The sequence below is a fragment of the Phascolarctos cinereus genome, unplaced genomic scaffold (genome assembly GCF_003287225.1).
Source record: "Phascolarctos cinereus isolate Bilbo 61053 unplaced genomic scaffold, phaCin_HiC Scaffold_1;HRSCAF=81, whole genome shotgun sequence".
NCBI classification, from domain to species: domain Eukaryota; kingdom Metazoa; phylum Chordata; class Mammalia; order Diprotodontia; family Phascolarctidae; genus Phascolarctos; species Phascolarctos cinereus.
The window spans coordinates 146,457,788-146,471,030 of NW_027555514.1; the positions used below are offsets into that span (position 1 = coordinate 146,457,788).

General features: G+C 34.7%; 1 protein-coding gene across 3 annotated transcripts in view; it reads left to right on the top strand.

Annotated features, from left to right (window-relative positions):
- Positions 1 to 13,243, top strand: part of PTPN12 (protein tyrosine phosphatase non-receptor type 12) — a 102,853-nt gene that overhangs the window by 52,989 nt on the left and 36,621 nt on the right. For all 3 annotated transcript variants that reach the window (XM_078154533.1, XM_020984507.2, XM_020984506.2), the window contains 2 exons: positions 10,977 to 11,053; positions 12,285 to 12,380. In XM_078154533.1, coding sequence (XP_078010659.1) covers positions 10,977 to 11,053; positions 12,285 to 12,380 — 173 coding nt within the window. The remainder of the gene's footprint in view (positions 1 to 10,976; positions 11,054 to 12,284; positions 12,381 to 13,243) is intronic.

Sequence of the window (13,243 nt, forward strand, 5' to 3'; positions counted from 1 at the left end):
TCAGTAGTAATATGTAATTTCAAAAATGTCATCTATGTGTGTTATTTGGGGGGGAGACTTTTTTTGTTAACTTAAATTTATTTTTCAGTTCCAAATTCTCTCCCTCCCTTCACCCCTTCCTCCTCCCATTGAGAAGACAACAGATACAACGTTGGTTACATATATTTTTCAGTGGTGTCCAACTCTTCGTGCCTTATTTGCATTTTAATAGGCAAAGATACTGGAGTAGTTTGCCATTTCCTCCTCCTTCACTTTACATATGTGGAAACTGAGGCAAACAGGGTTAAGTTACTTGACCAGGGTCACACAGCTGGTAAGCATGTGAGGCCAGATTTGAACTCAGGAAGAGAAGTCTTCTGGTTCCTAGGCCTAGTGCTCCATCTGCTGTGACACCCAACAGCCTCTATACATATGAAGTCATGCAAATCTCATTTCCAAAGTGGTCATGTCAGGAGTTGGGAAAGGGAGAGGGACATAGGAAAAATATGCTTCAGTGTGCCCTAGAGTTCATCGTTTCTATCTCTGGCAATAGATAGCATTTTTCAATATGAGTCCTTTGGAATTTTTGTGGATCAGTGTATTAATCAAAGTATCTAAGTCTTTCACAGTTGATTAACATTGCATTGTTGCTGTTACTGTATACAGTGTTTTCATGGTTTTGCTTACTTCACTTTGTATCAGCTTATGAGAGTCTTCCTAGATTTTTTTTCTGAGACCATCTCCTTCATCATTTCTTACCACACAATTCCATCTCAGTCACATAGTGCAACTTATCATCCATTCCCCAATTGGTGAGCATCCCCTCAGTTTCTGATCCTTTGCCACCACAAAAAGAGCTATTATAAATATTTTTGTTGTTTTGGGTTCTTTGATCTCTTTGGGGTACGAACCTAATAGAAGTATTGCTGGGTCAGTCAATATGTAGTTTTATAGCCCTTTTGGTGCTGTTCCACATTGTTTTCTAGAATAGTTGGACTAGTTCACAACTCCATCAGTTGTGCATTAGTTATTTCCCAACATCCCCTCCAGCATTTGTCATTTATTTTTTCTGTCATGTTAGGTAATCTGATGGGTGTGAAGGGGGTACCTCAGAGTTTTAATTTGCATTTCTCTACTCAGTACTGATTTGATTTCTTGTGAAAACTACCTTATATACTCTTTGACCATTTATTATTTGAGCAGTGTCTCTTATTTTCATAAAGTTGTCTCAGTTACTTGTGTATTTGAGAAATGAGACCTTTTATCAGAGAAACTTGCTGTAAAATCTCACCACTGCCACATACTTTCCAGTTTTCCCAGCAGTTTTTGTTGAATAGTGAGTTCTTACCACAATAACTTAGCTAGATCTTTGGCTTTTTCATGTAATAGGTTACTGTGGTTGTTTACTTCTGTATATTATGTACTTAATCTGTTCCATTAATCACTCACTCTCTTTTCTTTTTTTTTGAGTGAGGGTGAGGGTTAAGTGACTTGCCCAGGGTCACACAGCTAGTGTCAAGTGTCTGAGCCCGGATTTGAACTCAGGTCCTTCTGACTCCAGGACTGGTTCTTTGTTCACTGCACCACCTAGCTGCACCCCACCCACTCTATTTCTCATCCTATTCTAGATTGTTTTGATAATTGCCTCTTTATAGTATAGTTTAAGAGCTTCAGGTTTAAAAAAAAATGATTTCGATAAAATACAACACCCATTCCTATTAAAAACACTAGAAAGCATAGGTATAAATGGAGTCTTCCTTAAAATAATAAATAGCATCTATCTAAAACCTTCAGCAAGCATTATATGTAATGAGGACAGGCTAGAAGCATTTCCAGTAAGATCGGGGGTGAAACAAGGATGTCCATTATCACCACTGTTATTCAATATTGCACTAGAAACCTTAGCTTTAGCAATAAGAGAAGAAAAAGAAATTGAAGGCATTAGAATAGGCAAAGAAGAAACAAAGCTTTCACTGTTTGCAGATGACATGATGATATACTTAGAGAATCCTAGAGAACCAAGTAAAAAACTACTTGAAATAATAAACAACTTTAGCAAAGTTGCAGGCTATAAAATAAACCCACATAAATCATCAGCATTTCTATATATTACCAACAAAGCCCAACAGCAAGAGATAGAAAGAGAAATCCCATTTAAACTTACTGTAGACATTATAAAATATTTAGGAGTCTACCTCCCGAAACAAACCCAGGAACTCTATGAACACAATTACAAAACACTTTTCACACAAATAAAATCAGATCTAAATAATTGGAAAAACATTAGTTGCTCATGGGTAGGCGAGCTAATATAATAAAAATGACAATCCTACCTAAGCTAATTTACTTATTCAGTGCCATACCAATCAAACTACCAAAAAATTATTTTATAGAGTTAGAAAAAATAATAACAAGATTCATTTGGAAAAACAAAAGGTCCAGAATATCAAAGGAACTAATGAAAAGAAATGCAGGGGAAGGTGGCCTAGCAATTCCAGATCTTAAATTGTATTATAAAGCAGCAATCATCAAAACTGCTTGGTACTGGCTAAGAAATAGGGAGGTGGATCAGTGGAATAGGTTAAATATGCAAGACACAGTAGTCAATGACTATAGTAATCTATTATTTGATAAACCCAAAGACCCCAGCTTCTGGGATAAGAACCCACTCTTTGAAAAAAAACTGCTGGGAAAAGAGTATGGCAGAAACTAGGCATAGACCCAAATCTCACACCATATACCAAAATAAAGTCAAAATGGGTTCATGACTTAGATATAAAGGCTGATACCATAAGTAAACTGGGAGAACAAGGAATAGTTTACCTATCAGATCTATGGAGAACAGAAGAATTCATGACCAAACAGGAGATAGAGAACATTATGAAAAGCAAAATGGATAATTTTGATTACATTAAATTGAAAAGTTTTGCACAAACAAAGCCAATGCAACTAAGATTAGAAGGAAGGTAGAAAATTGGGAAAGAATTTTTACAACCAGTCTCTAGGATAAAGTCCTCATTTCTAAAATATATAGAGAATTAAGACAAATTTATAAGAACACAAGCCATTCCCCAATTGATAAATGGTCAAAGGATATGAACAGACAGTTCTCAGATGAAGAAATTAAAGCCATCTATAGTCATATGAAAAAATGCTCTAAATTGTTATTGATTAGAGAAATGCAAATCAAAACAACTCTGAGGTACCACATCACACCTATCAGATTGGCCAACATGACAAAACAGGAAAATGATAAATGTTGGAGAAGATGTGGGAAAATTGGAACACTAATACATTGTTGGTGGAGTTGTGAAATGATCCAACCATTTTGGAGAACAATTTGGAACTATGCCCAAAGGGCTACAAAAATGTGCATACCCTTTGATCCAGCAATAGCACTTCTAGGGCTATATCCCAAAGAGATCAAACAAATGGGAAAAGGACCCACATGTACAAAAATATTCATAGCAGCTCTTTTTGTGGTGGCAAAGAATTGGAAATTGAGAGGATGCCCATCAATTGGGGAATGGCTGAGCAAGTTGTGGTATATGAATGTAATGGAATACTATTGTGCTATAAGAAATGATGAACAGGCTGACTTCAGAAAAACCTGGAAAGACTTATATGGTCTGATGCTGAGTGAAGTGAGCAGAGCCAAGAGGACTTTGTACACAATAACAGCCACGTTATGCAATGACTAAGACTGTTAAACTGAACCCTTCTCAGCATTACGAGGATCTAAGACATCTCCAGAGGCCTCGGGATGGAAAATGCTGTCCACATCCAAAGAAAGAACTATGGAAGTCGAATCACTATCACTTATTTTTACCTTTTGTTGAGTTTTGTTTCATCTTTCTGATGGTTCCTCCTATTGGTTTTAACTTTTATTTACAACTTCACTAATGTGAAAATGTTTAATGGGTATTTAAATGTAAAACCTATATCAGATTGTGTGCCGTCTTGGGGAGGGTGGGGGGGATGAAGGGGGAGAAAAATTTTCAACTCAAAAGCATATGGAAGTGATTGTTGATAAATCAAAATAAATTAATTTAAAAAATGGGAAAAAAATAAAGATAAGAGTTTAAAAAAACATCCACAAAAAATGATTTCCTTGATATTCTTGACCTTTGTTCTTCTAGATGAATTTTGTTATATTTTTTTTAGTGCCTTAAAATAATTGTTTTGGTAGTTTGATTGGTATGTCATCAAATAAGCAAATTGATTTAGGTAGTATTGTCATTTTTATTATATTAGCTTAGTTTACCCATGAGCAATTAATATTTCTCATTATGTACATCTGTATTTTTGTAAATAGTGTTTTGTAATTGTGTTTATGTAGTTCCTTTGTGTATTTTTTATTTGTGTGCCCAGTTTAGTGATGATCCCTCTCTCTTTTATTGATGTAAGTGCTTACCTTTTTTAGTTTGGAGTTTTGACTTCTCTTCAAAGACTCTCTTGAAGTTCTTTCTCTTCATGTTTCCAAAGCTTAAATTCTCAGACAGCTTTGTGCATAGGATTGGACTTGGAGTCAGGAAAATGTAGGTTTCAGTCCTCCCTCAAAGACTTAACAGTTACCGGTTTGTAAGACAGTCTTTTAACCCTTCTAAGCTTCATTTTCCTCATCTGTAAAATGAGGAGGTTGAATTTGACATCTGAAGGTCAGTTCCAGCTTTGAATCTGATCAAATGTCTTTATGCAGCAAATTGAGTTTTGCTTGGTAGAGCAGTCTGGGGTGATGGTACCATCTTTTTAATTTTGATTATGTTATATTCCAGTTTGTCTTTGCTTTTTTTCCCATGAGTCCACAGTGATCCTTGTTAAGTTATCTTGGTAAATAATTTGTTCTGACAGTTCAGACTATCTTGTCCATGTTTTGTGAGTTTTTTCCCCCATAAAGTTTCTGGCGTTTAAGAGTCTTTAACTGTCTTCTAGATGTATAAGTTAATTCTACAGTTTTTCAGTTTTGGGTGATTCAGTGTTTGTTTTTTGAGCTTGTATTCTAGTTGACTTAAGTTGGCTGTAATATTTTTTTAAACTGTTTTAATAAGTCTTTTGTTTGACTTTCAGAAGATACTCATATTCATGTTTGCTATTGTTTTCTCCTGATTTTTGTCATGTAAATCTAGTCTGACTTCATGTATGATTAAAATTCCCCCTACAAATTTTTGTGACTTATAATTTTCTTACAAGTATTAATTATTAAATCAATTAATCAACAAGCATTTGTTAAGTGCTGTGGGCCATAAAGTTTCTCTGTGCCACGAACAGGTAGGCACTGAGAATGCAAGTATAGAAATGAGATGGCCCCTGCCCTCAAGGAACTTTTATTCTGTATTTCTGCAAGTGTATTATTTTGGAGATGTGTCGGGTTGTCTTGATTTTTTTGTTTGTTTTATTTTTCCCATTTGCTGATATGTAGGCTGTTTCATTGTCCCATAGCATTTAAAACAAAAAACCCCCAAAAACCCTTTTTTTGTTCATTTTCTATTTTGATTTTTATTTCCTTTTTTTTTTTTAGCCCTTTCCCCTCCCTTCATTAGTGTTTTAGTTAGATGTGTATTTTAGATGTGAAGACCTTGCCTTCTTTGAATCAATCAGACATTTCTTAAAGTGCCTACCTTGTTCTGGTTGCTGTGTTAGGTGCTGGGGATACAATGGCAAATAATAAAATAGCCCGTGATGTCAAAGAGCTTATGTTCTAACAGGGAGACAGCATGTACATATATATACATACACACACACACGCGCACACATACATATATACATGCACGTATACACACTCAGAATAAATATAAGATAGGTAAATACAATGTAGTTAAATGGGGAGGGTACTAGGAGCTGGAAATAGAAACTGTCTTTGAAAAAATGAGGAATGTTTTAATTTGGGGTGAAAGGGAAGTGTGTTTTAACTTCTGGGAGAGGGCCAGGGCAAAGGCCCAGAGGAGGCAGATGGAGGGCTCTGTATGAGGAAGAAAGAGAAGGGCAGTTTGAATTGTAAAGGGTGGAAAGGGGAGTGATGTATCATGAAGTTGGAAAGGTAAGTTGATTCCAGGTTTATAGAGAGCTTTAAAAGCCAAACTGAGGTGTTTATTTTATCCTAGGATCAATTGGGAACCACAGGTTCGTTTGAGGAGGGGAATGACATAGTAAGACACTTAGGGACAATTCTTTTGGCATCTATGTGTAGGATGGGCCAAAATAGTGAGAGGCTTGATGCAGGGAGATCAATTTGGAGGCTTTTGCATTAATTTATCTTAGGGGTTGACATACTGGGAAGAGGTGGAATTAGGAGGGTTGTTACTGTATGGCCCATGAGCTAAGAATGTTTAAGTAAAATTTTAATGAATTTGACAATGTAAAAAACATTCTCAGCTACAAAAAGTCACTGGGCCATACTTAATCAACATCTGAACTGAAGAATAATGAAGGCCTAAATTATGGTGGTGGGTGTGGGAGTGGACATCTGTCCATAAGAGGTTGCAAGGGAGCTGATAGCTTCAATATCTCCTTCAAAAAAAAAGCAATAAAGGGACCTAGATTGTGTCTCTTGAAAATCTGATAAATATGTCTTTATCTATGTTGTTGATTAAAAATGCCAGGAAGAATAATGTGTTAGAAATCCTTAGAAGGGAAAAAAATAAAGAAATGATCAACAAAAGAAAATCATTCATGCAATGAAAACATGGAAGCCAAGGCAAAAATGTCTTATGAAACTCCCAACAGTAGCAACAGAAACAACATCAGAATTGGTTTCACACAATAAAAATAGATAATAAATATACTGAAAGAATTAGACAAATAATAATGGTGAAAATATCACAAAATGAAAACAAAAAAATGAAATCAGAATGTCCATTTCCTATTTATGGATTCTGCTATCTTCCCCGTCACCTATTTGCCTAACTCTGGGATCATCTTTGACGGTCTCCCTTACCCCCATGTCCAGTCCATTGTCACAGCTTGTTAATTCTACTTGTACAGTGTCTTCATACCACCACTTCCCTAGTTCTGGCCACCATCATCTCTAACATGGATTATTGTTATAGCCTTATAACTGTTCTCTTTACAGACTCTTCAGTTTCTAATATGTCCTCCTAAGAGCTGACAAAATAATCTCTACAAGGAGTGATTATGTCATTTCAGTATTAAAAAAAACTTGAGTAGTCTCCAGTTGTCTAGAGACTGATAGACACACCTTGGTCTGGAGTCTAAGGTCCTTTTTTATACCTGAATGTAGCTAGGACAATGTTCCCCCCATATGGCCTGCTTTGTTTGGAGCACATCTAGAATATTGTGTCCTTTTTTATGGGATTAATTAACTTCTTGACTCTTCTTAGATAAAATACTCATGATATATAGTCTCAAAGCTTCTGTGTAGTCTCATCAGTCTTTTGACTCTTTAATTCCTTAATCCTAAACCATGTTTCCAACTTTTTTCTTTGCCTTCCTCTATCTTGACTTTTGAAGTCACTTCATGTAAAGTGTGTGTTGATTTAGTTTGGTGGGCTCTACTGCATTCATAAAATTTCTCTCATTTCCTTATCTCTTACAAATGACATAGGCATAACCAAGTACAGTGATATTTAAGTAGCCATCGAAGTAAAGTTCTTTTTAATTCATTTTCCACACAATTTCCAAAGTGGTATTTTCACAGGTATGACCTTGTCCTCTCTTCTTCAAGAATCTCCATTGGTTTCTTGTTGCCACTAACATCAAATACAAACTCCTTTTTTTTTTTTAACATTTGAAGCCCTTTGCAGTCTGGCTCCAACTTACTTATAAAGTCTCATTAGCAATTATTTCCCTTAATGCAATCCGTGGTCCAACCACGTTAGAGTCAATGTTTGCTCCTTCTCCCTCCTTCACTCCCCCCCCCCCAGTATCCTGTCCTGCATGACAGGAATGTGTTACCCACTTAAATCATAGAATCCCTAAATTCTTTCAAACTCGGGTCACTTGCCATCTTCCTACATGAGAACCTTCCTCATCTTCACAAATGCTACTTTCTCTGGCACCTTCCCCCACTTCTCCCATCCCCCCCATGTATGTATTTTCCATTGATAGAATATAAGCTCATTTATTTAGTTAAATCTCACACTGAAAATGGGACTTCCTTCCTAGAAAGTCTCTTGCTTTTATAGAAATCTGTCTGTCTGTCTTTATCCACTGTCTAACACTTAGAGTAAAAAGGAACTAATTAGACCCATCACTTGTTAGGGGGGAAAACGATTCCTTACAATAACTACTATGTATATCATCCTTGTAGAGCCATATAAATTGACATGTTTGACAGAACATTTAAAGGTAATTCTAGTAATGTGTCCTCTAAGTCATCTTTTCTCCTGGCTAAATAGTTCTTTGAATTGTTTGTAGGAGATTGGTTCCACACTTTATTTGCTATCCTTATCACTCCCTTGAACACCACCCTGACTGTCACTGCTTATGTTAAAACTAACAATCTTCATTTATGTAATGAATGATATGGCTAGTTTTATGGGACTAACATTCTGATTATGCTTCGCATTAATATTTTTTAAACATGCATCATACTCTATTGACTCATGAATCTTGTGGTTAGCCAAATGATTTTCACATGAACTTAAGTCATATCTCCTGTTATGCTGTATTTATATAGTTGGTTTTTTAAACCTTTATGCAAGGCATTATATTTTTAATCTTGAAGCATCATGAATAATTTTTCTCAAAGCTAAGAAGACTCTGACTTCAAGTTCTACTTCTGATACAATACTGATTGTGTGTAATCCTCCTAAGAGCCAATTTAATCTCTTAGAGACTAGGCAGCTTTCTTAGAAATTAATGAAATGACAGATTCAGATCAAGCTTGTCCTGATAATATGTTTACATAGCTCTGCTTTTATAGTTTACAAAATGATTTTCTCACAACATTATGAGATATAGTCTCCAAATTTTATCCTCATTTTACAGAAGAATGGGGTCAGAGAGCTCAAAATCTTTACTTTGATACTGTGCCTAGATTGTGTCTCTTAAAAATCTGATAAATGTCTTTATCATGTTGTTGATTAAAAATATCTTTGAACCCTCAAAAACAAAGCCATTTTTATTCTGTACTCTCACCATTTGTCTAGTCATCCAAATAATCTGAGCAAGCAGAAGAGCGAAATTCATAGGATACTGCAGGGGAAGGAATGTGAAAATGTGGGGAATAATATGGAAGGGACCGGAAAGACACTGAATACCAGCTGTTTTTCTCCCTGTCTCCTTGCTATAAAGCACACTGTGCAAGAGCTGAGGAATATAATATAAAGAGGTGAAAAAACCTAACTTGTGCCATGCATTTCACTTGATTGGAGATCTAATGTAGTATGTAATGCAGAAAAGAGCTTATTGGGGCCCTTACAGGCAGGTACACTGAAGGGTAAACTGTGAAGTAACTGAATAATTTCATTGCTAAATTCACAGCATTCTGTCATTTTCCATACTAATCGTGTGTCAACATGTTGAGTTTTGTTTCCTCTTCCTGATGGTTCCTCCTATTGGTGTTAATTTTTACTTATAACATCAGTAATGTGAAAATATGTTTAATAGGAATGTAAATGTATAGCCTATATCAGATGGAAAAATTTTAAACTCAAAAGCATATGGAAGTGATTATTGATAAATCAAAATAAAAAAAGTCTTGTTATGCTTTCTTTCTGGAAAAAAAAATAGATTGTGTGGTTATGGCTCCTGAAGGGGGAAATATCAGGAAGATGTTAAAATACTCATTTGATAAAGTCATCTAAATAAAAATGATAAGGCTGTATAGGAGTTGGATGAACCAAGAAATTGATGGAGAAATAGCTGAAGATTTTCCTGGAAATGTCATCTTCCTGAGAGCAGTGGAGATGAAGTGATTGATTAAAAAGTTATATTTTCAGATCTTTTCCTTCTATTTGTCAGCATACTTGCCATGCATTTTGCATTTTCCTTCTCCAGAAATCACTAGATAAAAATCTTAGTGAATTTTTCCCTGTGAAATTGTACTTCCTTAATTGCAAGTTCAGATCACAGAGAAGTTTTTGTACTTTATTATTCTAAAGAATCCATTAATAGTATGCAAGCTTTCTGTCCCTAACATTTTCCTTTCCTTATTGTGTCTTAGTACTATTGTGCAAGAAAGAATGATAAGACTTTGTATAGCTGAAGAGGGCCATCTTTTTTATCTTGTGTTTACCACATCCTGTTCACCACCGTGGACAGGTTGAATTAATAATTGAAAATTATATTTTTCCCATCTCAAACTACCTTTTAGGCTTAGAGCACTATATGAGTAGATGTTATTAGCTAATTAGGCCAAGCTGAAATAAAGCATATGCTTACAGTCAACTTTAATTTCCACAATAATAGTGAAGTTCATGCCATAAGTGTGGTTTGTCTGTTGTTCAGTCATTTCAGTCGTGTCCAACTCTTCATGGCCCCATTTGGGGTTTTGTTGGCAAAGGTACTACTAGAGTGACTTGCCATTTCCTTCTCCAGTTTATTTTATAGCTTTATAGTCACCTAGCTGCCTTCTGGTTTGACATTGCTATAATTTCTTATATTTTATTAGATTCTTGGTTTATTAAAAAAAATTAAGTGGTATGTTATAAAAACAGGATGATTTAGATTGTTAAATTATTTAGTTTTAGGGGCAGCTAGGTGGCACAGTGGATAGAGCACTGGCCCTGAAGTGAGGAGGACCTGAGTTCAAATGCCGCCTCAGATCAAATACTTGGCACTTACTAGCTGTGTGACCCTGGGCAAGTCACTTAACCCCAATTGCCCCCCCAAAAAATATTTAGTTTTTCTTAAGCATTTTGGGAGTATGATATTTTTCAGGATTCCCATTTTCATCACTCCATTATTCCAGGAATAGCTACATTGTTGTTAGACTATTGGTTTTTAATGTAATTGTTTCATTTATTTTCATCAAATTGTGTTTGCAAAATAGTGCCACATAAAATGGGAAGTAATTCACTGAATCTTTTCTTTTATAGTTGATCACAGCCGAGTTAAGCTGACTCTAAAGACTCCTTCCCAAGATTCAGACTACATCAATGCGAATTTTATTAAGGTATGTTTTAACACATAATATTTTGTACTTACATTGCATTTTAAGGTTTGCAAAGTGCTTTCACATGTTTTTTTTTTGGTCTTCTGAACCCTGTGAGATAGATAACAGAACCAATTAGAGCTTCTTTGAATTATTGACTTTGCTTAGTATAATCAGGCATATGTGCTTGAAAAACTGTTTTGGTTTTTGGTAGCGGTCTGAACTGCAGGCAGGCTCTTTTAAAGAAGAAATGTTGCATAGTAGATAAAAGAGCCATGTTTGGAGTCAGAAAGACTCCAAAGGTGAGTATAAGTTTTCCTTCTGACATGTACTGTCCATATGACCCAGGACCGAATCCCTTAACCTCTGGAGGAAATTACCGCAGCAACTAGTAACTGACCTACATTGGTAAAAGGAGTTTCTTCATCAGTAGTTCCCTATACTAATGAAATTTCAGATCTGGGCAGAAAACTTCGTTTGGTCAAAATAGTTTGATTTTCATTTCCCCTATTTTGTATTTTATATCATTTGTAAGTGGGAATTTCTGTTTCTTAATAACTTTAAGAACCTCATTTTGTTTCATTAATTTTGCTATAGCCTACTAGTTTGAATTATGTTAGTATTATTTAAACCAGTACAATACTTAAAGTAACATTTTATTTTCAGTGGAATTTTTTAAAGACAAATTTTAGGAGTTAACCTGCAAACCTTAATTTAAAATTATAAATGATTTTTTAAAAATTTAATGATGGGTTGGATTCTATTTTGATTTTCTTTTCAATACATGTTCTTGTTACCAGCATATATAAAATTGGTTTTTTGAATCACTTCTGGCATGTGAAAAAAAATACTCCCCTCAAGGTTGAACATTGGTTCACCTTTGCTTGTGTCCTTTTATCATATTCTTTGTTGATTCCTCTAGCCTGATGGAAGGGCTAAAATAAGTAAGATTTGTATGTGTAGACTTGAAGAAGATCTTAGAGGCCATCTAGTGGACCATTCACTCCATGTCATACAAGTTGTTTTACCACTTTGAGCCTCTTGTCGGGGATGTCTTTGTGAACTTTGAGGTTCTATTATCTGTTACACACATGAGGGTTTAATAACATGTTTTAGAAGGTTGACATGTTGTTAGCATGAGAAAACATTTTGGAAATATATTGCATGAGAAGTGGGAGTCAAGTTTGAGACACCTAGAAATGAAGGTATTAATATTCCTTTGCATGTGAATTTTGCTTTTTACTTTTTTTAGGGAGTCTATGGGCCAAAAGCGTATGTTGCAACCCAAGGACCATTAGCAAATACAGTTATAGATTTTTGGAGGATGATATGGGAATACAATGTTGTAGTAAGTAATTTGTTTCCGTATCTGTTTTATAAGAATTATTAGTGAGATTTATATGAAACTAAGACTAAGACCACTTCAGAGATAGCTTTTTGTGATTATCATGTTTCTCCAAATGTGGATATCTGTCATACTTGTAATTGATTTTTTTCTTATTCCAATGGACTTTTGCTATATATTACATCAAAATTTGACTTTAAATAGCAGGTTTATGAGGCGTTTCAAGCTTGTTATTTTTCTGATGCCTGCTGAAATTTGAGATATTTCCAGTCATTACTGTTATTATCTTTTCATGTTCTTCATAGGAAAGAATTTAATAATGTAAGAAATATAATTATATCACACTTCCCATTTTTAGAAAATTCTGTGGAAGTTATTTAAAATGTTTACTATTGCTTCTGCTTGGTTAATTACATCTAATCTAAAAGCATTATTTTAGAACAGTGTAAAAGTCAGAAGTCTTCTTAAAATTACATTAAAATTAGAACTATGCAGCTTATTGTTGCTCTTTTGATCTGTAGCTAAATTTACTATATTCATCGCACACTTCTGTTGCTGCATTTATTTTTAGTGATGTTTTTAGATTAGTTAGCAGTTTAAGACTTACTTACATAGTTATGTTTTAGAAGAAATCAGTTTTTCTATATCACTAATAATTGGAAGGGCTATTTAGAGTATTTAAATTTGTTCAAAATTATTAAAAAAAATAGAATTGTTACATGTTAGTAATTTTGATAGTGATTTGGTTAGTTTTCTTATAAAAGTTAAATTCAGTAGTCTGTGCATATTTGAATATGTCAGGTGAATACTTGCAGAGGGAGAAGAAAATGTCCCAAATTTATGCTTTTTTTGTTTGTGTAAAATTG